This window comes from Gordionus sp. m RMFG-2023, chromosome 2, assembly GCF_954871325.1.
Source record: "Gordionus sp. m RMFG-2023 chromosome 2, tfGorSpeb1-WG-v2, whole genome shotgun sequence".
In the NCBI taxonomy this organism is placed as follows: domain Eukaryota; kingdom Metazoa; phylum Nematomorpha; class Gordioida; order Chordodea; family Parachordodidae; genus Gordionus; species Gordionus sp. m RMFG-2023.
The window spans coordinates 31,019,616-31,043,032 of NC_088776.1; the positions used below are offsets into that span (position 1 = coordinate 31,019,616).

The 23,417-nt window shown below is 25.7% G+C and overlaps 2 protein-coding genes across 5 annotated transcripts in view; both read right to left on the reverse strand.

The window, feature by feature from the left end:
* LOC135923124 (uncharacterized) lies at window positions 1-10,671 on the reverse strand. Of its 4 annotated transcripts, XM_065457707.1 has the most exons (11): window positions 10,538-10,609; window positions 10,465-10,480; window positions 10,081-10,397; window positions 9,628-9,799; window positions 5,042-5,190; window positions 4,851-4,925; window positions 4,694-4,803; window positions 1,377-1,414; window positions 1,230-1,335; window positions 1,034-1,165; window positions 1-196 (listed from the first exon to the last, which is right to left on the reverse strand). In XM_065457707.1, exons 1-11 carry the CDS (start codon window positions 10,541-10,543, stop codon window positions 124-126), a joined length of 1,194 nt encoding a protein of 397 aa, XP_065313779.1. In that variant the 5' UTR covers window positions 10,544-10,609; the 3' UTR covers window positions 1-123. The 4 variants fall into 4 exon arrangements, with proteins under 4 accessions (XP_065313779.1, XP_065313778.1, XP_065313780.1 ...); XM_065457706.1 differs by having other exon boundaries at window positions 10,465-10,660; XM_065457708.1 differs by having other exon boundaries at window positions 10,081-10,394; window positions 10,465-10,601.
* A 10,561-nt stretch (window positions 10,672-21,232) lies between these two features.
* Window positions 21,233-23,417, reverse strand: part of LOC135924254 (cyclin-dependent kinase 4-like) — a 30,991-nt gene continuing 28,806 nt past the window's right edge. Inside the window, exons 7-8 of the mRNA XM_065459306.1 lie at window positions 22,683-22,830; window positions 21,233-21,307 (exon numbers count right to left, since the gene is read on the reverse strand). Of these exons, the coding sequence (XP_065315378.1) occupies window positions 21,233-21,307; window positions 22,683-22,830 (223 nt within the window). The remainder of the gene's footprint in view (window positions 21,308-22,682; window positions 22,831-23,417) is intronic.

Here is a 23,417-nt window from a genome sequence, read left to right on the forward strand (position 1 = left end):
TATGCGTACAGAGAAATTTATTTTTTAAATCACTCACACAAAAAAAAATTGTATAGTAAGATATATTAGTTTAATTATATTTACATATTAATAATAAAATGTCAAAAATAATATGTTCAATCTCTATAAATATAAATCTTTTGCCGGTAATTGTTTAGTGTGATTTTTAAACAAGAGACAATCCAATTTTCCAGCCCTAGATTAATTATATATTATTATGAAATCAAAAACAAAAAATATAATTTGGATCGAAAAATTTTCATATTATACACAATAATATACGTTCAAGGATGACAATAATTAAAAATGTATCTGGCTGAATATGATTTTTAAAAAAAATTATAGTTGTTATAGCTCATACGAATCAGAACATTTTTATTGTTAAAATCTAAGAGGTCAGGTAGCGTTAGCAATATTTACACTTAAGATAAAATTAAAAAATTTTTAAATTTTCTTCCACAAATTTTTAATGATTTAAATCAATAAAAGTATACAATCCAAATAATCTGCTTACAGGTTCTGAAAAACTTAACAACATTATATCGTAATAAAACTTCTTCCCTACTTCGAGTTCAAGCACCTTTTGCTTAAACAATATTTTATGTAGTGAGGTGGCTTTCATCACTATTAATAAGTTAATTTTATAATATTGTGTTTTCTTTAATTAGAGCCCAATAAACTTAATTTGCAGATAGAATATTTGTCAAATTTTTGATAAAAATTATTTTATCATTTTAGAAGAAGAAATAAAATAAGACGTTTTTAATTAAATAATAAATATTAAATTTATAAAAAATATTTAAATATGGAGTATGGAATATATGTTACCATTTAACATCAATAAATTTTACAAGCTACTTGAAAAATATGTACCTACACTTAGAGAAATATAGTTAAGATAGCTAAAAAATTAACTGTAGTTTAGATAAATTTGTAGTCAGACACTGTCCGACCTTAAGCCTTATATTATATAAATTCACAATAATGTCTAACTATCCACAACTTAGTATATTATGTTTTGATCTTGCGTAACTTGATCCAATCAGATATAACTTTTATAGTACAGTTAGACCAATGAATCACATTCTTGGAATCAATATAAGGTTGATCTTCTAATTGGGAACCTTTATCGCATTCTTGCTCACTGTCGTGATATGAATTTAATCTAATGAATTTTGAAAAGATTTTAATCTCTTACCAATTTTATAATAGATTTTAATTATATTTACAAATGAGCTAATTCGTGAGACAGAAAATAGGCTACACTTGTTGGCTTGTACCAAGCAACTAAAGCACTCTGATTCCTTCTGCACATGGTTCCTACATTAGCCCAACCTTAGAAAACAAATTATTTTATAATTTATTTAAAATATTACCTACGACATATCCTTTGTTAATGCTTTCAATAGCCCGGCTATAGGATAATTGATTGCAATGAATAAAAAAGATTATTACATTTTTGAAATCTACAAATTAGAAATGTATAGACCTTTGCGCCGCCGGCATTTTATTCACGCCGGAACAGCCGCCGATTAAAATTATCGGCGTAAGCCGGCTCGTCACCGATTTTTTTTAATGACGGTGGCGCGGCGTGTATTAGAAGCCGTTTAACAATATTTATATATTAAATTATTATTATTATTATAATTTAAATTTGAATTTAATAAAATGAAAATGAATTGTATTCTATAGCTATATAAAATAGAATAGTATATATCATTTACATTCATTCCTACATCATTTCATTTCTACAAACAATACATATATTTTTATGGACTTGCATGTTTTAAACTACTCTATATTTAATTATGAAATAATAACTCTCTCTACTAATCATAAATCAAGTTATGTATGGAGTTACTTTGGAAATCTTATTTTGAAGAATGAAAATAAGAAAAGCACAATAATGCCTGATTATATTTATTGTGAACCTTGCTTAAAATTGGGGAAGAGGAAGATTTGGATAAGCATAATCCATTTTCAAGTAATTTATTTTAATTTTAGACTTATATATTTATATATATAATTTATATTTTAGTAATGAAATAAAATGTTTTTGTAAAAATATAAGTACAAGTAACCTTTCTCGGCATTTAGTTAATGTTCATGAAATATCAAAAAAAATTAATAATAATAAATCCCAAAGTCTAAAAATGTTTTTAAAGCCAACACCAAGATGTAGCAACAATATAAAAGATAAAAATGGCTCTGTTTAGTATATTATTGTTTATTATTATTTATTTAAATTTTTAACTTGTTTGTTAAATTAATTTTTAAAGTTTAAAACAACTAAATTTTTAGTTTGTTTATTGTCAGCTCTATTTTGAGATCTTTTTAATGAATAATCCTAATATATAATTTATTAAATTAATTATGTAAAACTTTATGAAAGTTCAAAACTAAATCAAATTTCTTATTTGTTTCATTCCAGCTCTAATTATTTTGATGTTTTTTAATCTTTTTAATGTATAAAATAAATATGAAATCTAACAGGGCATGTTTTGATGTGCTGCTTAGATTTAATTCCATTTGATTCTATAAACAATAAGGGAATGACAGATTTTCTAAAGGTTTAAAATTTAAATAAAATGTTTATTAAAAAATAAATTTCCTAAAAAAATAGAAATATAAGATAATTGATTCCTCATCTGAATTTTCTAATAGGACAAACATTATCGGAGTGCGCTAGATTATGTTTCTTTATCTATAAAAGCACATGTCTTAAATCTGATTGATTTTGTACCAAAATTCTGTTCTATCACTTTTGATTTATGAACCGATCATTTCAAGCGTTGAAATTATATCATATTTAGTCTTCATCATTTAGATGAAAATTCTGATTAAAATATTTTATCCTGGCAACTAGAAATGTGACTCAAAAGCATACTAGGGAAACCATATCTGAGATTGATAATATTAAAGAGTAGTTCGATTTAAGGGCCAAAATAATACAAATGGTAACTGATGCTGGGGCCAATGTCAAAAGAAGAGTCAGATTGGAGGATTAGAAGCATCATTTATGCTTAGGGCATGGACTAATTTGGATACAGTTGATGGCATAAAAAAAGTTGCCAGAATTGATATTCTCATTAAAAAATATAGAGAAATTATTTCAGCCCTCAGATATCGAGTAGCTGATTTGGAATGTGAAATTGTGAATGAGCATCGTAAATGTCTGCAGTCAATTTATGAGACAGATACTTGGATATTGATGATTCTGATACATACCTTGATGACTATTTTGATATGTCTGATGAATAAGATAATAGAAAAGGCATTGCACAAACCAATATAATTAATACAAAAACTTTAAAATTAAATTGCCCTACCCGTTGGCACAGCATATTAATTATGCTAGAAGTTCCCAATGTAAACAAAATTCCTATAAATAATGTTCTAAATAATATTGGAAAAGAATCTTTAAGACTCTTTAATAATTGAATGAATATGTTTGATGAAATTTACGCAGTATTAAATCCATTCCGAGAGTCGGTGGATTTTTCCTCTCAAAAGTGATCGACAATAAACTTAGGGTTATTACTTTGTAGTGAAATAGAAACCCATTTCAGATATTATTTGCTTAAAAGAAAATATGAAAAAAAAGTTTGACCAAAAGTTTCCCATTACTAAACTACAAGTTATTTTATATTTTTATTAAAATTATATTTTAAATATTCGATATTAGCGACTCAACTTGATCCCTGATTTCAAAATCTTAAATTGTTTCATAATATTTAAATTCAAATTCTACGAATCCAATTTTTAATTAAACATTTAAATTTTTAGAGCATGATAGAAGTGTACAGAATGAAATTCAATATGAAGATAATGAGCAAATAGCCAGTTCTTATATAGCTAAAATAGCTCATAAACATTCCCTTCCAAACAACGATTATAACAATATTAGTATAGAACAAGAATGCCATATTTTGCTCAGCCAACATAATATCCCAGAAGAGGATGCATTAATCTTTTGGAAGAGAAAGCGACTGGAACTTCCTAGGCTTGCTAATTTAGCTAGGAATGATTTTTGTATACCTGCAACCAGTACACCCAGCGGAAAATTTTTCCATTGCTGGATTAATACTCAATGCAACAAGGACTTCTTTATGTCCCACTAATCTTGATAAAATACTATTTATTCATGACAATTATAATTTTTCTAAATCTGAATTCTGATTTATTATATTTCGTACTTTATATTATACTAGGATTCCAAATTTATATTTTATTTGTTATAATAAAAATCAATAGAATATTAATATGTGTTGTTTATGTGACTCTGATCTGAGTAAAAATTCATTTCTTTAGTCAATTTCTGAGAATGAGAAAATACATAAATTTAAATTGGAGTGAGACAGGAAATAATTTAAGAAATAAATTAAACTATGTTAACAATATGTTAGAAAAGAGCGCCCAAATAAATTATAAAAAATATAATATTTTAATTAAATTTATTAAAAAAAATACATTGATTTATAAATTAAAATCATTAAAAATATTTTAAAAATAATATCGAGCTGCCTCTGTCAACAATTTAGTAAGTGCGCCGAACGCCGATAAAAAATTAAAAAATAACGCCGCCGTCTATTGAGACATCGGCGCACAGGTCTAGAAATGTATATATTTATTTTATTTTTATTCTATTATAAATAATATACTATATGAATAGAAAAATATAGAGATTATATACCTAGAAATCAACATGCCCACATCGTATGTATGTCTTAAGGGGTGGGTAGATATGTATTTTTCCAAGTTTCGTTGATTCTGTACCATATTCTCATCAATAACCAAATCTTTCTATTAATCAATCATTTAATCAAGTTATAATATTTATAAATTAATACTGGATATGGAAACCAAGCAACCAACTTGAATCGGATGTTAATACGAAATAATAAAACTTCAAATATTTTGGAGAGCTATGAAATTAATAAGCAGATTTTAACAATGAACAATATTTATTAGAATAATTTTAAAGCGACAACCGATTAATTGATATTCATTTATCTATATTAAATACAAATTAACGTTTAACTTTTTCCCCAATCAGAATGATCATCTCCTCGGTTATATTATTGCTATCATGTTCATCTATAAATAATGCTCCTTCAATCACATATGATTTGTGCAAAATATCAATGTTATCTTCTCCCAATAATTTGGATGAAGATTTGCCTTGATCATCTAGATATTTTTATATAATATGCGTGGGCATATTTTTTATATGTTAAGTATTATATGCAAATTATAATAACTCTCAACAACAATATCATGGGAGCACGAAGGTGGCCTAAAAAATGAAATATAATACTGATTTTTAAAGATTAACCTTTTTATATTAAGGTTTTTAAGTTCATAATTTTAGAAAATAATTTTCATCAATAAAAAATGTTTTTTACATTTGAGATAAGTAGGTTTTATTATTGTGTGTAAAGAGTGTATACAGATTTTTAGATGTGCTCTTTAAATAACTTTTATTCTTAATATTTATGCCCTGTTTTCCTTTTCCTTTAGATGGAAAGAATATTTTCAGGAGCTTCTAAACTTTAATTCCCTCATACTACATCTAGACGAACACTCACCATGTCAAAACCTTGTACTACCTATAACAGAACAAGAAATAATCACATGCCTCAAGCATACGAAAAACAACAAAGCTAGGGGTCCAGATGATATTCCAATAGAAAGCCTTAAAGCACTAAGAGATGATGGAATACATTTCCTCACAAATCTATATAATAAAATACTTGGAAATGAAGAGGTTCCTCAAAAATGGAGGCAGAGCTATCTAGTTCCTATCTTCAAAAATAAAGGGGATCCATACTTTTATAGTTATTACACACGATTTATTTTTTTTGCTATACACGATTTCGACTCTTTATTTTACTTTATTAATATTCACACAAATTTAAATATATAATAATCTATTAATGCGGAAACCAAAAATTAATCAATTCAACAAAAATTACTAAAAAGAATTAATCAATCAATTATATATAAAAAAAAATCTAATAATAAATTTAATGCATGATTTTTCCCTTTTTAAAGGATTTTTATATTTTTTAAATTTTTACAAATAAATACAAATTTATTAATAATCTAATAAAAAATATATTTTTTATTATAATTATGACTCACGAAAATAATATTAATTTTACGACGTTGACTCAATAAAATAATATTAATTTTATGACGATAACTCAATAAAATATTATAAATTTAACGACGATGACTCAATAAAATATTATAAATTTTTATACGCTGACTAAAATAAAAAGACATATATAACACATACAATTTTCAAAACAGGGGCATAAAACTAATGTCACACTGTCTAAAACTATACGAAAGAATAATAGAAAGAAGATTAAGAGACATAATCGAAATAGGAGAGACCCAATTTGGATTTATGCCTGGAAGTGATCAACATCTGATGCTATCCACGCAATTAGGCAAATGAGTGAAAAATACAGGGAAAAGAACAAAAAGCTACACATGGTTTTCTCGATCTAGAAAAGGCCTTCGATAGTATCCCATGAAAACTTATCTGGTGTACGCCACAAAAAGGTTCCCGAAAAATATAAGAATAATACAGGATATGTATATAGGCCATATAACAATGGTCCGTAGCACAACACATACTTAGTAGACTTCACAATAGCCGAAGGAGTTCATCAAGGGGCTCTTAGCCCACTTCTCTTCATTACAGTAATAGATGTATTAGACAGTCTATACCTAAAACAGTCCCGTGGTATGATATTTGCAGATAATATTGTAATACTTGCCGAATCCAAAGATGAAATGAAAGAAAGATTAGTGAGTTGGATAAATATCCTAGAAAAGCACGGACTAAAGTAAATAGAGAAAAGACGGAGTATATGGTGATAGGAGGAGATGAAACAGAGAGTATTGATATAAATGAATGGCAGATATCGACAATTGAAGCTGCAAATATTTGGGCTCCACTATACAAACAAACGGCACAATAGAAAAAGAGATAAAGAGTAAAATTAATCAAGGGTGGTTAAAGGAGATCTTTATCTGGAGTGCTATTTGACAAAAGAATCCCACACAAATTAAAGGGAAAAATTTACAGTTCCATAGTACAACCAGCTATTCTATATAGTTCGGAAACATGACCAACCAAGGAATCAGATGAGTTAAGTCTACAAACTTTGGAGTTGAGAATGCTGATGATTGTTGGGGTAACAAGAAAGGATAAAGTGAGCAGTACAAGAATACTAAGTAGTTTAAAGGTAGCGCCCATTAAGACTAAGTTAATGGTAAACAGACTTAGGTGGTATGGGCACACAATGAGAAGGCCTATGAACTACATAGGAAATAAGGTTGAGAGTTTGGAAGTGATGGGCAAACGTAAAAGAGGAAGGCCAAAACTTCAATGGGGCCATAAAGTTAGAGCCAATATAAAGAAGTATAAATTAGATAAAAGAGATTTTATGAATAACATAAAGTGGAGAGAGATGTTGAAGGAGCTTACCACCAGAAAAGGTGAAAGCTAAAGAGAAAAAAAATGCATGCCCTGTTTGAGTGAAACTCGACACTAATCATGGTAAAATATTTGAGAAACGTAGAAGTAAATTAAAAATGAAAATTCTCAAAATGAGTAAAAAGTTTGTGGAGTGACCAATATAATAATAAGATATTTCTATCTTATGTTTAATTTTTGTGGTGATGTCATTTCTTCTTGAACCAGGGTTATAATTATAAATTAGGGAGTCAGCGGGGAACGAATATTTTGGGGGGAGCGGAAGTCAAATGACTACCGCCGAGAACCTATAAGTTACTTCAATGGCTCCTAAGCCCCCCCCCCTCCGTGAGCACAAGAAACAAAAACGCTGATTTAAAATAACACCCTAAAAATATGTTCGATAGTATTAATTTGCTCACCCTCTCCTCCTTTTAAATTAAATACTCAAAGATATAATAAAAAATCGTCTTTTTTGCACAATTTAAAATAAAATATAGCTACAAATTTTAACTAGAAAAATTGATAAATATAATTTTTCAATTTTATATTATAATATTTTTTTTAGTTTTGGCTAATATATTTCATACAAATTAGTATATTTAGGTTTGGGATTGGTCCAAACTTTTAGTTCAAACGTACGCTTAAAATAGAATAAATATATATTAATATATAAATATTTTTTAAAAATGGAATGAAATGGCTAAGTGAAATTAAAATTGTAGGAAAAGAAAATGGTCTTCTTCAACTTTTTGAAATATTTAGAAATTTTTCATTCAGAGTCGAGATTTAATCAGTTTGATTTTTACTCTTCAATGGTATAGCCATTAGAAGAATGTACATTTTTTCTAAACCTCTTCAAAGTTAAGAGATATGATGGTTTTTCCCATGATCAGTCTATCTATCATCCCTTTTACTTTGAAAGAGATATTTATTTTAAAAAACTTATTTTTGGTGAATGTTTTTGGCATTGTTTAAAATTGAAAGAAAATGAGAATTCCCTCCTTCTATTAGATCCCATGTTATTAAATTTGTCAGTTCTATATAATAATTTTTTGATAACCAATATTGCTTATGTGGTAAAACAATTAATGAAAATAAAATTGAAATGATAAAAAATATATTTTTTTGTAGGAATTTTTTCTTATTGAAGTCTACCAAGGTATATATCATATGCAAATATTATGAAGCAGTCATTTTGTACCCCCCCCCCCCCGTTATAAGAACCACTGAGTTACGGTCAGTTTAATTAACATAGAACATAGAATCGAATCCACTGAAAGCACTTAAATGGATTCAATTTCTGAGTTTGAAATTAAAACAAAGAAATAAATACAACATATTCCTTTGAAGAGGGAAATTATATGCTAATTGTATCCCTTATGTAGAGCTTTAACTTCTTAATATGAAAATGTAGCAAACCCTATATTTTTATTATACATTACAGCTCGACCAAATGTTATAGATGGCACCAAATGATTTTGATAAAATATCAGGAAAATTGTCTAATTTTTTTTCAATATAAAAAGTTCCATGAATTATATACTAATTGCCTTTTCTCCTCATTTACCAATTAAATAGAACTAAATTTTAGCATAAAGAAAAATCTGCCAATTGGGCGATGATAATAAATATTATTATTATTATGCATGTCAGTTAAATACCCAAAAGAATATCGCATAAAAAATTATTACTAACATTTAGCAGAAATCTTTTCTATCTATTATAACATACTTTATGATCGACATGAAAAATTATTTTGTTAATATTTTTAATTGGACCTTGATAGGGAAATCAAGATAACGAGATAGTTAATAGAGGTGGTCATAAAATTACTTTTTATTATATATGATTAGTATTGTTAAAAACCTCAATTTTTACCGATTTTTAAAACGGCCCAATTAAGATTTTCGCCAAAATAATATTATGTAGGCCTCAAGATTTGGCAAATAGAGGTCCAAATCTTTCTGCTATAATCAAAATCTTTAAGCTTACATAATATTATTTTGGCTCAAATCTTAATCGGGCCGTTTTTAAGAATCGACCCACGGGATTTTTAATAACACTAAATACGATGTTAATTTCATTTTAAAAAGTTCTAAACATAATAATTAGAAATATGAATGAATTTGAACCTTTTTGGAAAGTTGTCGACATGTCTACTCCTTTTATTTCGGATGAATTTACTAATTTATATTTTATAAATCTGTGAGGATAAGTTACCAGTTTGGTATAGTTGGCAGTCGCAGTCTCATTCCATATAGGATATACTTCAAAATGAAATTCGCCTATTGAAAATATTGTATCCTTCAAATATTAATATTTTTATAAAACTGATTTTTAATGATTTTCATGTTTGAAAATTTAAATAATCTATCAGTTAATTTTAATAATAAATAACCTATATAAAATTTTTAAAAACTATATTTTTGATTAAAAATTGTAAAGTCCAGTATATTAGGTATGACTGCCATTAATATTATGATTATATAGTGTCATAATATTTCACCATATAACACTCTGAAAGGTAGAAAATATAAATTATGTGGTGGCGATAGGTATCAATACATGTATAAATAAAATCTTACCAAACGCCCATTTTTAAATATCAAAGAAACGGGATAATTATTTCTGACATTGTTTTCTAAAACTGAAACATTGCCTTCGTATAAAGAGAGTCTGATATTTTCTAAGCTTTTCGCTTGCCGGCTTTCAATTCCTTCATTAAAGCTAGAATTAACTTTGAGTACATGGAATTGTAATTGACCATATTCGTAAGTTTGCATTCCTATGGTTATATTATCTGACCAATGATTATCATCCAATCTTATGGGAAAAACATATTCTTTTCCAACGCCCAGAGGAATTTTGCCACGAATGGCGCCTTTGTTCAAAAATATTTCTACTGATGTAGCGACAAATAAAAATAAAAAAACATCTTGTAATCATATTAAAAAATTGAATAGCATTACAAGGTGAGATGGCTTCCTGAGGAGTGTATTGGATAAGGATTAAATAAAATAGATAAATTAAGCTTATATAAACTTTCATGATTATATATTTGATAAAATTTAATATTTCATAAATGTTAAAGTATGATATCAAGGCACAAAAAAACTTAAAAAAATATCAATTTATATTATATTTAAATTTTATACAAATTGAATACAGATATGTTATCCTTTTAAAAAAATATATTTTATAACATTTTTAAAAATTCTTTTATAATTACTAATTAAAATAAATTTCAAATTTTCAAGGTTTTTCTCTTGTTGACGTGACAATTTTTTTTAGACATAAGAATGACCTTATAAACAAAGCAAAAAATTCATTCATTTGTTAAATAAACCGTTTGCCTTAATAATTTGTTAGCAATAAATATATAAAAAAATGATGAATTGATGTAAAAAAATTTCTTGGTCAAGTGTGTCGCTTTAAGTCCTTCGTCTATTAGTTTTTGCTTTCTATAATATTTAGGATATAATTTATGATCATTTGAAATGCCAATAACAATAATAAATAGAAAAAATTAGGGATATATCGTTAACTTACAGAAATTATTTTAATTCCAATAAAAATTATAATAACATGAAAAAAAAAATTGTTAAAAGTGAATACTGAATTTTTTTAAACAAAAATATCAAAAGTATCAGAATATTTTGTCAAGGAAAAAAGATGTGAAATTTTGTTGAAAATAAAATATTTGACACAAATATAAATTTATTAAAAATATTAAATAAATAGATACAAGAGAGATAAGCTTGTATTTTGGATACCTGTATTTGATGAACTGCCTAACTCTATTTGTCGCGAAAAACGATCTCTTTCCCAAAAGAGATAACCATGTCACTGACCTTTTAACCACCAACTTCACACATATATAATCTTGGAAGCTCATCAACCATCAATTTCATTAAACCGAAGCTCATAGAAATATAAAATAATTGGCTAAAGATAGGGTAATATAGTTTTCCGTCATTTATATATTAAGCTAACCCCCAAATAAAACATTTAGTGAAGCCAAAATTTATCTTACAATTTAAAGCGATATTTAAAATTGGTTTAATTTTAATTTTTAAAGGGATTTTTTTTTATTGGTTAAAATTTAAATAGTTCTCATGCATATTAGGTGCAGTAGTTTAATAGCTCTTAAATTTTTTCTTAGACAATCTTTTTAAGTAGCTAGAAATATTAATTAAATATTTTAATTATTATAAATTACTACTGAATATTTTTATTTGAAATAACAATTTAAAGGTCAATTTCTACTCATTACAATTCATCTATATGACATTTACAAATCTTTATACACACTTTTTTAATATATAGAAAATATAATTTTAATCAAGACAAAATTGAGCAAAATCTACATAATAATATCAAAGCAATATCATTACAAAAATACTATTAAATTTTAAAAGATAATGCAAAAATAATTTTTAAAAAATTATGCAAAAAATATTTGTTTTGTATTCATCATTGTAATATTAGTGTTAGACATAGGTCGTATTGATATGGAATTTATTGGGTCGGGATTCACTTCTCCCATTTTAGAATCATTTATTGAGAGCGATAAATCTAAAAAATCTGATTTGATTAGAAATATATTCCAATATATATAGTTACCCACGCTGTGAATTTCACACAATTTTCCGTAGAACTGTTGAAATACTTTTAATTTATATCCGTTTTTATTAGATTTTTAATATAAATTAAAAAATACACAAAAATTGTTTAATAGTATTTCTGTAATGATATTGTTTTGATATTATTATGTAGATTTTGCCTAATTTTGTCTTGATTAAAATTATATTTTCTATATATTATCTTTCTTTCTTTCTTTCTTTCTTTCTTTCTTTCTTTCTTTCTTTCTTGTAAATATCATATAGATGAATTGTAATGAGTAGAAATTGACCTTTAAATTATTATTTCAAATAAAAATATTCAGTAGTAATTTATAATAATTAAAATATTTAATTAATATTTCTAGCTACTTTAAAAAATTGTCTAAGAGAAATTTAAGAGCTATAAAACTATTGCACCTAATTTGCATGAAAACTATTTAAATTTAACCAATAAAAAAAAATCCCTTTAAAAATTAAAATTAAACCAATTTTAAATATCGCTTTAAATTGTAAGATAAATTTTGACTTGACTTAATGTTTTATTTGGGGGCTAGCTTAATTTATAAATGACGGAAAACTATATTACCCTATTTTTAGTCAATTATTTTATATCCCTTCTATAAGCCTCGGTTTTAATGAAATTGATTGTTAATGAGCTTCCAAAATTTTATATGTGTGAAGTTGGTGGTTAAAAGGTCAGTGACATGGTTATCTCTTTTGGGAAAGGGATCGTTTTTCATGACAAATAGTTAGGCAGTTCAGCAAATACAGGTATCTAAAATACAAGCTTATCTCTCTTCCGCTTTGTACCTATTTATTTAATATTTTTAATAAATTTATATATTTTACATATGCTGGAATATAAATCCAGTCAAAAAAAGTCTATATTTAAAAATCTGTCAGTAAATGATTTAAAATTAAGAAATTCAGAATACTATGGATTCCATATCCCAAAACGACACATAATTAAATTTCTAACAAAATTTATGATATTCCGGGTTATATGAGAATTAATCTCGGGCCGATTTATATGAGGAAAAATTTAATAAAATGTAAGAAATATTTTTAATATTTTATATTCCAGAGATAGGCAAGAAAGGGTAAGGTCAAAAAGTGAGTTAATCTCATCCTCTTTTTCTACGATTTGCAAATTAGAATTTTTAATAAAAATCATATAGGGAAGAGGGTATTTTCTTAATATTAGCACCAACCAAGGTTGCCAGGCCTCCCCTCATCAACGGGAGACTCTCTCGATTTTTAGGTTTACACGTAGTCATTTTTCTCCCGCAATTGGAAATCCCCCACAATTGTAAAATTTTTACCACATTAAATTTTTTAGCATTTTAACGTTTAAATGTATAAATAATAATTTTGAGAAATAGTATATAATTATTTTTACATTTTTTAAATAAATTTTTATTTTTTTTAAAAAAACATGTCTAGTTTGTCATTCCTTCTTTCTAATATGTTTTAACTAATAATAACACACTTGAGGTTTAATCGCTTTTCTCTAAATTATCATTATATTCATTTAAATATATATATCAATCATATCGGACTTATTATAAGATAATTATTTTATTTAATATGGGCGGCAATTAAAAATATGGAAAGAAAATTATGCCAATTATGGACTAAAAAAAATTTTGATTAAAATTTGTACCTAATCCAACCATGTAACAAAGGCGTATTGTAAAAAATTAAGCGTTTAATTTTGTACAGAAAATCGGTAGTATTTCCATTTTTTTAAGCGGAAGGGCAATTTCTAAATATCTTACTGGAATAAGTAAGGCAGTAATTCACTTATTTTATTTTATAACATTGCATATTTTGAAAGTTTAAAAAAATATATTAAAATAAATAAAGATCCAAATGAACTAATCAATTAATTATAAAAATATCTTGGGTTGACTTAAATAAATGGGCAAGTGAGTGGGTAAATTTTTGAAAAAAAATATAGGTGAGTTAAATATTCGAAACAATGGGTGTCGGGATAAAAATCCGCTCTTTTAAGACCTCTACTTTACTCCACTCTTGTTTGAGATTAATTATGTTAAATATTCATGTTGTTTAACCCTGGAATAACCCTGGAATACTAAACATACCATTCCAATATGTCCTTGTTGTATCATGTCTAACACGTCGGTGTTGTTGTGATATTATCATTTTAGTTCTCCACAGTAAACAAACTCTTTCTGTTGTAATTTCCTTTCATCTTTCGCTATATTCCCAAAAACATGTATTTCATCCAGGAAAATATTACGCAAGCCTGAAGATTTTTTTTCATATAAGGAACAAAGGTCTAGACATATATTATTGAAATCTCGAGGCTTAGGTGATACTTTTGGTTAAAATATTGAGTTAGCCGTTTTAAAAAATAGGCTTAAAATGAGCCGTTTAACAATACTATTTAGAGAGTAAATAATCTTGCATTGTATTTCTTTCAATTTCGCTTGCATTTAAAGGTGTTTGTTCTTCCTTTCTTCTTTTGATATTGTGGTTCCCTGTATAGGTGATTGATGCAGGGGAAACTTGCAATAACGTTGGGGTTAGAGTCGACAATCTGAAAACGATTTTGATAGTGTGACGATTATTATTTTATGTCGTTTTATTAAAAAAAATGTATATGTCGTTTTATTAAAAAAAAATGTATATTAAGTTTTGTTTAAGAAAAATGTATATGTAATTTTATTTAAGAAACGATGTATATATATCATTTTGTGTGTAAAAATTAATATATATATATATACGAATTTAATTTCCTATTTAAACAATTAACGTTAAAACTCAAAAATGAATATGTATAATATCCAATTATCATAACACAATACAATATAAAATAACGCCTTAAACATTAAAATAAAATTACAATCATGTAACAGTAATCGAGATAGCATGTCAGCATTTGCTAGTTGACGACTACTTTTGAATTCTATTTCATATTGGTAACCTGCTAATAATAAAGCCCATCTTTTTATTCCGCAGTAGATGTTGCTGGTATATCCTTTCTTGGATGAAATAAGCTTGTGGTCTGTTTGTAATGTGAACTTTTTTCCATATATAAATTCTTTGATTTTTATAAACCTAAATATGATTGGCAAGAGCTTCTCTTTCTATTTGGTAATAATTTTTCTCGGCTGCATTTAGCTTTCTTGAGGCGAATACAATTGGTCCCTCCCTACCTCCTTCTATATGTGATATTACTGCCCTAATTACTATGGCTGATGCATCTGTTGCCAGTATAATGAGTAATATTGGAGTACTACTTATTTCTTGCTTTATTTTTTTATACGTGTCTATGCATTCATTTGTCCAACTACCATTTTCCAATAATTTGTATAATGATTCGGTTTTGTCTGCAAAATTTGAAATAAATTTTGAATAGTATGTTGTGGACCCTAGAAATGACTGTAATTGTTTTAAATTTGTTGGTTCTGGAGCTTTTTACTGCCTCAATATTTTTTACTGTAGTTGTAATCACTTTTTTAAATATTGTGTCCTAAGTATTCGATATTTTATTTGAAAATTTACATTTTTCTATCTTTAACCTGATTTCATTTTCACCAAGATATTTTAGCACCTTATGATTTTTTTATATTGCTCTTATTTTTAGCAATCTGTCTAAATCTTCTTTAACTTTTTATTTTAATGCGAATGGAACGGGACTGTGATTTACAGAAATTTGGTTTCTCGTTTTTCATATATATTTGTGCCTTAAAATCTTTCAGCCCAAATCTTTGGTAAATATTTGAGGAAATTCATTTTGTATATCCTTTCAGGTATTTCAGTATTTTAGTTATCCAGTTTTTTCCAATTAGATTTTTTGTATATCCTTTTGTAATCATGAGAGTTAGTTCTAATGTTCGTCCTTTATATTGTACTTTTACTAGAGTTTGACCTAATAGTTGTATATTGATTACTGTATAGCTTTTAAGTTTCAACATACAATTTATTAATCCAGGATGATAAAGTTTATTATTCCAATATTTTGTTTATTATGCTTACCCCAGCTCCAGTATCTAATTCCATTCTGATATCGCTGTTGTTTATTTCGATATCCACCCAAAATTCTAGACTATATTCATTTGTTGTATTATTAATAAAATTCACTATACAGACTCGAGCAATGTGCCCAATTTTGTAGCATTCTTGAAAGGACAATTTTCCTTTCTATGGTTTCCGCAGCAGGAGTGGTAGGGATATGGTTTTTTGTAGCTCGTATTATAATTATGATTGTTTATCATTATCATTAGTAAATTTTATAAATTATATTTATATTATCATGTTCCTCTTCTAACTGATCAATTTTATACATCATTTTGTATTCTTTATAGCTCTTTCTACTGCAGTAGCCATTTGAATAGCCTTATTTATATCTAAATCATCTTCGGATAATAATCTTCGTAATATTTTAGGATTTTTTAGTTCAAATATGTTTTTATCTCTTAAAGCAGCATTCAAATATTCTCCAAATTCACAAGTCATTAGTAATTTTCGAAGATTATATATATAGTCTATTAATTTTTCCTCATTTTTTGATTATATTGATAAAAATTATATCTCTCTACAATTATATTAGGTTTGGGATCAAAAAATTTGATTAAAATATTATTTCCAATACCTCTTTGTTTCCCGGACTATCAGGTGCACATAAATTTACCAGTATTTTTGTTAGTATCACACAGTGGCGTATCCAGGATTTTCTTATGGGGTAGGGGGATTTTAAGTTAGGTATATTATATTTATTAAAGTTTTTTTAAATGTAAAGTTGAAATAAAGTTTAATGTTATTTTTTTTATAAAATTTGCTTTAAAAACTAGGCTTAGCTTAAATTCTCATACAATATAAGTAGAATATAATTTTTTAATTGAAAATACTAATAGTAGTGTGTATAAAATATTGACTAGAAAATAATTTAAAAATCAAGTTTTTTTTAACTTCTTATCAAATAAATATTATACAAAATTTTTTATTATACTATAATTATAATGTGATTTTTAATTTTCGTGGGAATGTTGCCAATTCATCAAGAATTTCGTTTGTCATTGGAACCAAATCTCTGTGGATATTTAACAGAGCTAACCCATTTAGCCGAGATTCGGAAGTAGTACTTCCTTCGTAAATATGTTTTCAATCTTCTCAAGTTGGAAAAAGTCCTTTCATTCGTACATGTTGTAATAGGCAAACATACAAAAATATAAAACAACTTCAAAATATTAGGAAATTGAGCCAAGGTTTCTTTACACCGATTGAGCGCATCAATAGCATGCTCAGGTAAAATAGCTAAACGTAGTAAATATTTATACTACAATTCGAATTCACTGATTAAATTTATTTCAGTATCAATATAATAGGAATAAAATTTTGCTAAATATTTAATTTTACCTATAGTGGCATTAGAAAATGAAGAAGGATCTTTGGGTAATAAAACTTGAAGATTGAGACTTGTTTTTTATCTAAAAACCGTACATTTATTTGCGATAAAAAGGTATCTAAGAATGGGATGAAAATGGATATTTTATAATATTATTCAGTTGAGCCAATATTTATTTTACATCTCAATAATTGCCTAGGTGCTAGACTAGGTTTAATTAGTATTATATCATAAAATTTAGCCTTCGATTCAACGTCTAGATAAATATTATGAAAATATTCATCTACATTCATTCTTATTGTATCTACCTGTTCATATATATTTTCCGCCAAATCAATAACCTGAACCAAATCGTTTTTGTAAATATCTACAAAGTAGTGAGCTATAGGAAAATAATTCATTGATGCAACTAGCATCTATGATTAATTCTGATTGATAAATTGAATTCAATAATGATATTGCTTCTGACGACACATTACTTTTTTTCATGCTCAGCCTTATTTAACGTTTGTATTTCTATTTCTTATGTTATACAAAATGAAGTAAAATTGAAAAATATTTAAAAAATTATAGATATTTATTAATAATTAAAATATTATTAAAAATACTTAATAATTCTAACTCATTAATAATTTTGAATTTAATAAAATAATTATATTAAATAATAAAATAAATTATAGTTTGATTTCAATCTTTGACTAAAAATTTTTTCATTTTATTAATATTTTTGAATAATGTTAGTGTACTCACAAGGAAAGGAAATTTTAATAAAATTTATTTATAAAAATAAGTTTCCCCCTTTCCACCCCCCATTGGTTACGCGCCTGGTATCACATCCTATTGTTAATAGCAGTGATTTTTCTTGTGATGATGTTAAACTTAGTTGTTTTTAAATTCTTTAAATAAGTCGAACCAATCTTAGTAACACAGGTTTGAATCCGTTAGTCTTTTTATTGACTGCGTCATTCTTGAAGTGTATTTGTTAGAAGTAATTTTTGAAGTATAACCTTTTATTTTATACGTTATTAAATTGCATTTTTCATTTTATATCTAAATTCATATAATAAAATAAACATTTTACATAAAATAAAAAAATAACAAACTAAACATTTAATACATAACAGTTCTAAAGTTATTTAAAATTTCATATCATCGTAATTTTTAAGATAGTTTTTTATTAAAGTTATTCGCTCATAAGATTAGTAGTGCAGGGTTAAGAATTAATTATATTCGCTCTTTTATATATCTAGAGATTATGAAATATAAAATAACATTTCATAGAATAAAATTTAATATTACATGTGCTGAAATTCATATACCAAAAAAAGAAGCCCTTTCCAAAATCATGATAATCGCTATAATTTTAAAATAGTAATTATGAACGAAAATGGAATTTTTTTTTCATAATAAATTTTACACTTTCAAATTTTTAGATGAAGACAGACAAGATGCTAAGAATGTGTATTCACAAATAAATTTTATACATTTTATGTTTTTTTTACTTAAAACAGATCAGATGAGACGTTATTTTTTACAGTTTTTTTAAATGAAGATGGACCAGATAAAACTTAGAGTTATTATTTTCAAATAAATTTTTTATACACCTTAAGTTTTATGCATAATATTTTTTGAATTTAATAGGGTAATATAATATTTACATAAGGAGAGAGCTTAGGATGTTGAAATTAGAGGTTGACGCGGTCCAAATTTTTTATTCAAGACCCGCCCTCTCACGTTTATACTAAAAAAAAATTCACGTATAATGTATTTTTTTAGCCAACCAGCTTACTATAAAATCTACCTAATTTGTAGTATTTAAGAATCCACTAATTAAGTCACATTTACAAATAGAAATCTTTATTTAAAAGATAAAAATGATGCCAATATTTTTATTTTATTTGCGTTAAAAATAATCGCTCACTGGAAACTGAATGGTTGGGGCTGAAAATTTTTTACTGGCATTTTTAAAAAAGGAAAAGATCCAAAATTTAATAAAAAAATAATGAAATAAGTTTTTTTATAAAATAAAAAAATGTTATAAATTTTGAAAAATTGTAATAGTTTCAATTTTTTGTTAAATAGAATTTTAAAAAACAGTTTATTGGGAAAAAAATCTTGTTACAAAATGTGTAAGAAAGGATATCAGATTTTTAAAGATATCTTTATAAATTTTTCCGTGATTCATGCAAAATTTCTTACCAAGCTCAATCACGCCGGGTGATTTTTCGGAAAAGTCTGTCAAGACCAATCATGGAACGAAATTCAAAATTCACATTCACGGCGTAACCCGATGAACATGAGACATAATCAAATGTAGGAAATTTTTTAATTGGACGAAATATGTTGAGACATAATTCAAATGTAACAAATTTTCTAATTGGATGGAATATGTTAAAATCTTGGTATATATATATCCAAAATGGGCCATACTTATTTGGCAAGGCGATAATTTTATAGGTTATTCTTCATTTTGTTAAATCATTTGTTGAGCGGGTTTTTTAAATTTAAAAATTTAATTTAGCCAGAAATGTATTCCAATGTGTATAATACCTACCCTATAATTTTAGGCAATTCTATAACAAACTATTAAAAAAATTTTAGTTAATATTTAAAATATTTGGAAAAATTAATATAAATATAACTTTCTTCAAACGTTTTAAAATTGCCAGATATTCTACTTATACACATATTGGAATACATTTCAGGCTTTAAAAAACGAGTTATGAATTAAAGTTGAAAAATAACAATAAATGAATTAGCACCTTCTAAAAAATATTAGAATTTTTTGCTTTTGCTTTTGACTTTTAAAATATTAATTTAGAAAATGATTTAAAAATCTAAGTTTCGAAGGAAATGGCCTTAATTAAAATAAATATCACAAGAGAACTATACACCCCCCCCCCCTCTAACGCTTTGTAGGTATTAATAAATCAAATTCAATAAAGAAGTAACTTTATTTATAAATCAAATTTAATATAATGGTTGTTGTAAATGCTTAGTTTTGTTTGCATAATATATCGCGATGTATCACAATTAAAATAATAAAATCAATACAAAAAATATGTTATTAGAATAGAATCAGACTTAATTTATAACTGAAAAGATTGTCGCCATTAATTAATTATGCATAGTTATTTCTATAAGATATAAAATATGATTATTTCAAAAAATATTATGAGCAAAATGTTGAGTAATACAATATTTGGTTGGAATTATTAAATAAAAATATCGAAATGCAAAAATTATACAATTAATTTAAAAAATATAAAAGATGAGCATATTTTAGAGTGAATTGATTCCAATTTAAAAAATTTATCAAATAAATTGATATCTATAACATATTTTAAAATTGGAAAATTTTGGTTTTTAAAATAAATTAATATCACACTTGTAAAAAATATTATTATAATCGTGTTTCATACATAGAAGTTAGAAACTTATATAATATATTCTTCATTTAAAAAAAAGGTTTTCAGTAAAGAAAGTGGAATAAAGAAGGTTAAAATTTTAAGGTTATAATTTACATAAAAAAATAGAATTCATGAGTAGAAACAGATTTTTATTATATATGGGTTTGAGACATAAAAGATATTTGATAAAAATTAAAACAATATATTTTAGTACTATATCATGAAATAGATTGAGATCACTGTGTGACTGATTCTCGTACTTTATACAAAAAATTATATTTTTTTTCAATTCTAATTGTACTAATTTTGCTATCTTTAAAGCAAAATAAATTCATTCATCAAAATATTGGTCCAATAAGGCAGTTTCGGCAGTGATACGTTTAAGAGAGTTGAATTCTAGCATTTTCTTATTTTTGAAATAAAAAAAAATGATATAAATTGAAGCAAATATATTTATGGGTTGGGACGAACTATGACGGGTTTGTCGTTAGAATCGGGTTCTTAGTTAGGTTCGATTTGTAAATTTTATTTATTTTTAATTAACAAATTCAATTTTATTGTGAACAATTTTTTTCCAAGCTATTCACAGTAAAAAAAAGGAATATAAATAACAGTTGTTAAACTCTACTTTCAAAAGTGGCTGGCTACTATAAAACTACTTTGTAAAAAAAGTAGCGCGGTAATTACTAAATTCAAAAAGTAGCTTTTGAATAGTTAATTTTTATATATTTCACACATTTAAAAAATTGTAATAAAATAAATTAAAATTTATTTCTTTTAAATTTTTTTAAAATATAATATCCAAATTTGGAAAAGAAAACCCATTACTCACAATTTTTTCAATTATATAATCTCCTTCTTATAATATCTTGTCTCATCACTTTATTTTCAGCTTATTTATAAAAATTTTGGATCAGGTCGATTAGATTTACATTACAAAAAAAATAATATAAATATATTTAAATATCAATATTATAATTTAAAATTTATATTATAAAAGGCCAACTAGAGCAAAGATACTTTTCAAAAAATAGTAGCGGGCTACTTCTAAACCTACAAATAAAATAGCGCTCTACTTTAACAATATTGAGAAATAGATTATCAAGTTGAGTAAGATGATATAATTATCATTTGAATTAGATCACGGCTTAAAAATCCAATACATAAATTTTTTAATTTAATCTTATGAAGTTGTATTATAAGATAAAAATAAATATTGTTACAAGAGGTGCCAGTAGTTTTTTTTATTAAGGAGCGCTTAAAAGCTTAGATTATGAGATCCCATAAAATTATTTTAAAAGGGTTAATTTTTGTATTGTTAAAGTGTTAATAAATGTTTTAGAAGCCTTAATTACCTAAATCTTCTAAATAACCTTATAGAGGGTGCACAAAAAAGAAGTGTCATTTTTATTTTAAAGGTGTCAAGCAAGGCTGTGCCCTTCCTTCTGATACCAATAATTGTGTTAGTTATCATATTTTCTTATTTTGATATTTGCAAATAAATGAAATTTTTAATAGACATTTTGTTTATATAAGTATTAAAAACCAAAATCAGTCCGGTTCTTATAAGGCGGCTCACTGTTCAGTCTTTAAAAATCGCTCCACACTGAACCATGACTTTCGCTAATTGTGAAGGTGATATTGCAACCAAAAATTTTAACTAAAATAAGATATAGACGCTCTTTCAATTTTTAGATACAAATATGGGCAAGTACTTCAAAATTATATGTATCATATTAAAAAATCATAAACATTATTAAAATGATGTGACATTAGATTACATATAAAAGAAAGAGGGCATCGTTTTTCATGTGAGGTATTATATTTTTTAAAGCAACACTAGGAGTCTTATGAAATTTATTAGCCATTAATTCATACGGTACAGGACATCCAAGAGGCCAATCTGATATATCCGGTAAACCAATTATCCTATTCAGGTGAATATAAAATATATACTTAAAACTATAAATTAAAAAAATGCTATATAGAAATTTTTGTAATGTATGTAAAAAATAAATATAATTATTTTACAAATTTAAGATTAATTTGTATTTTTATTGAGAAATTTACATTATGTATTTGTAGTGCTGTAAACGTTTCTTCAAAAATGAAAAGCCTTACTCGTTATTTAAAAAATAATAAATATAAATTTTCTTTAATTGTTTTTTCCCGATAATCAAAATAAAATAATACAAAATAATATACTATAAGATAAGATCTTATTGTAAAATTTTTATTTATTTTTAACAAATTTTCAAAATTTTGATCATAATAAACAAGCAGGGTTGCCATGTCTCCCCCCATCAGTGGGAGTCTCCCACAATTTTTTTGTTTACCCAAATACATCTCACTCCCACAAAACTCCCACAATTTTTTTTTAGCATTTTAAATAAATAATAATTTTGAGAGACAGTATTTGATTATTTTTATATTTTTAAAATAAATTTTAAATATAATATGTCTAGTTCTTTTATTTTATTTTTCCGCTCTAAAATATATTTTTTATAAAATTCTCC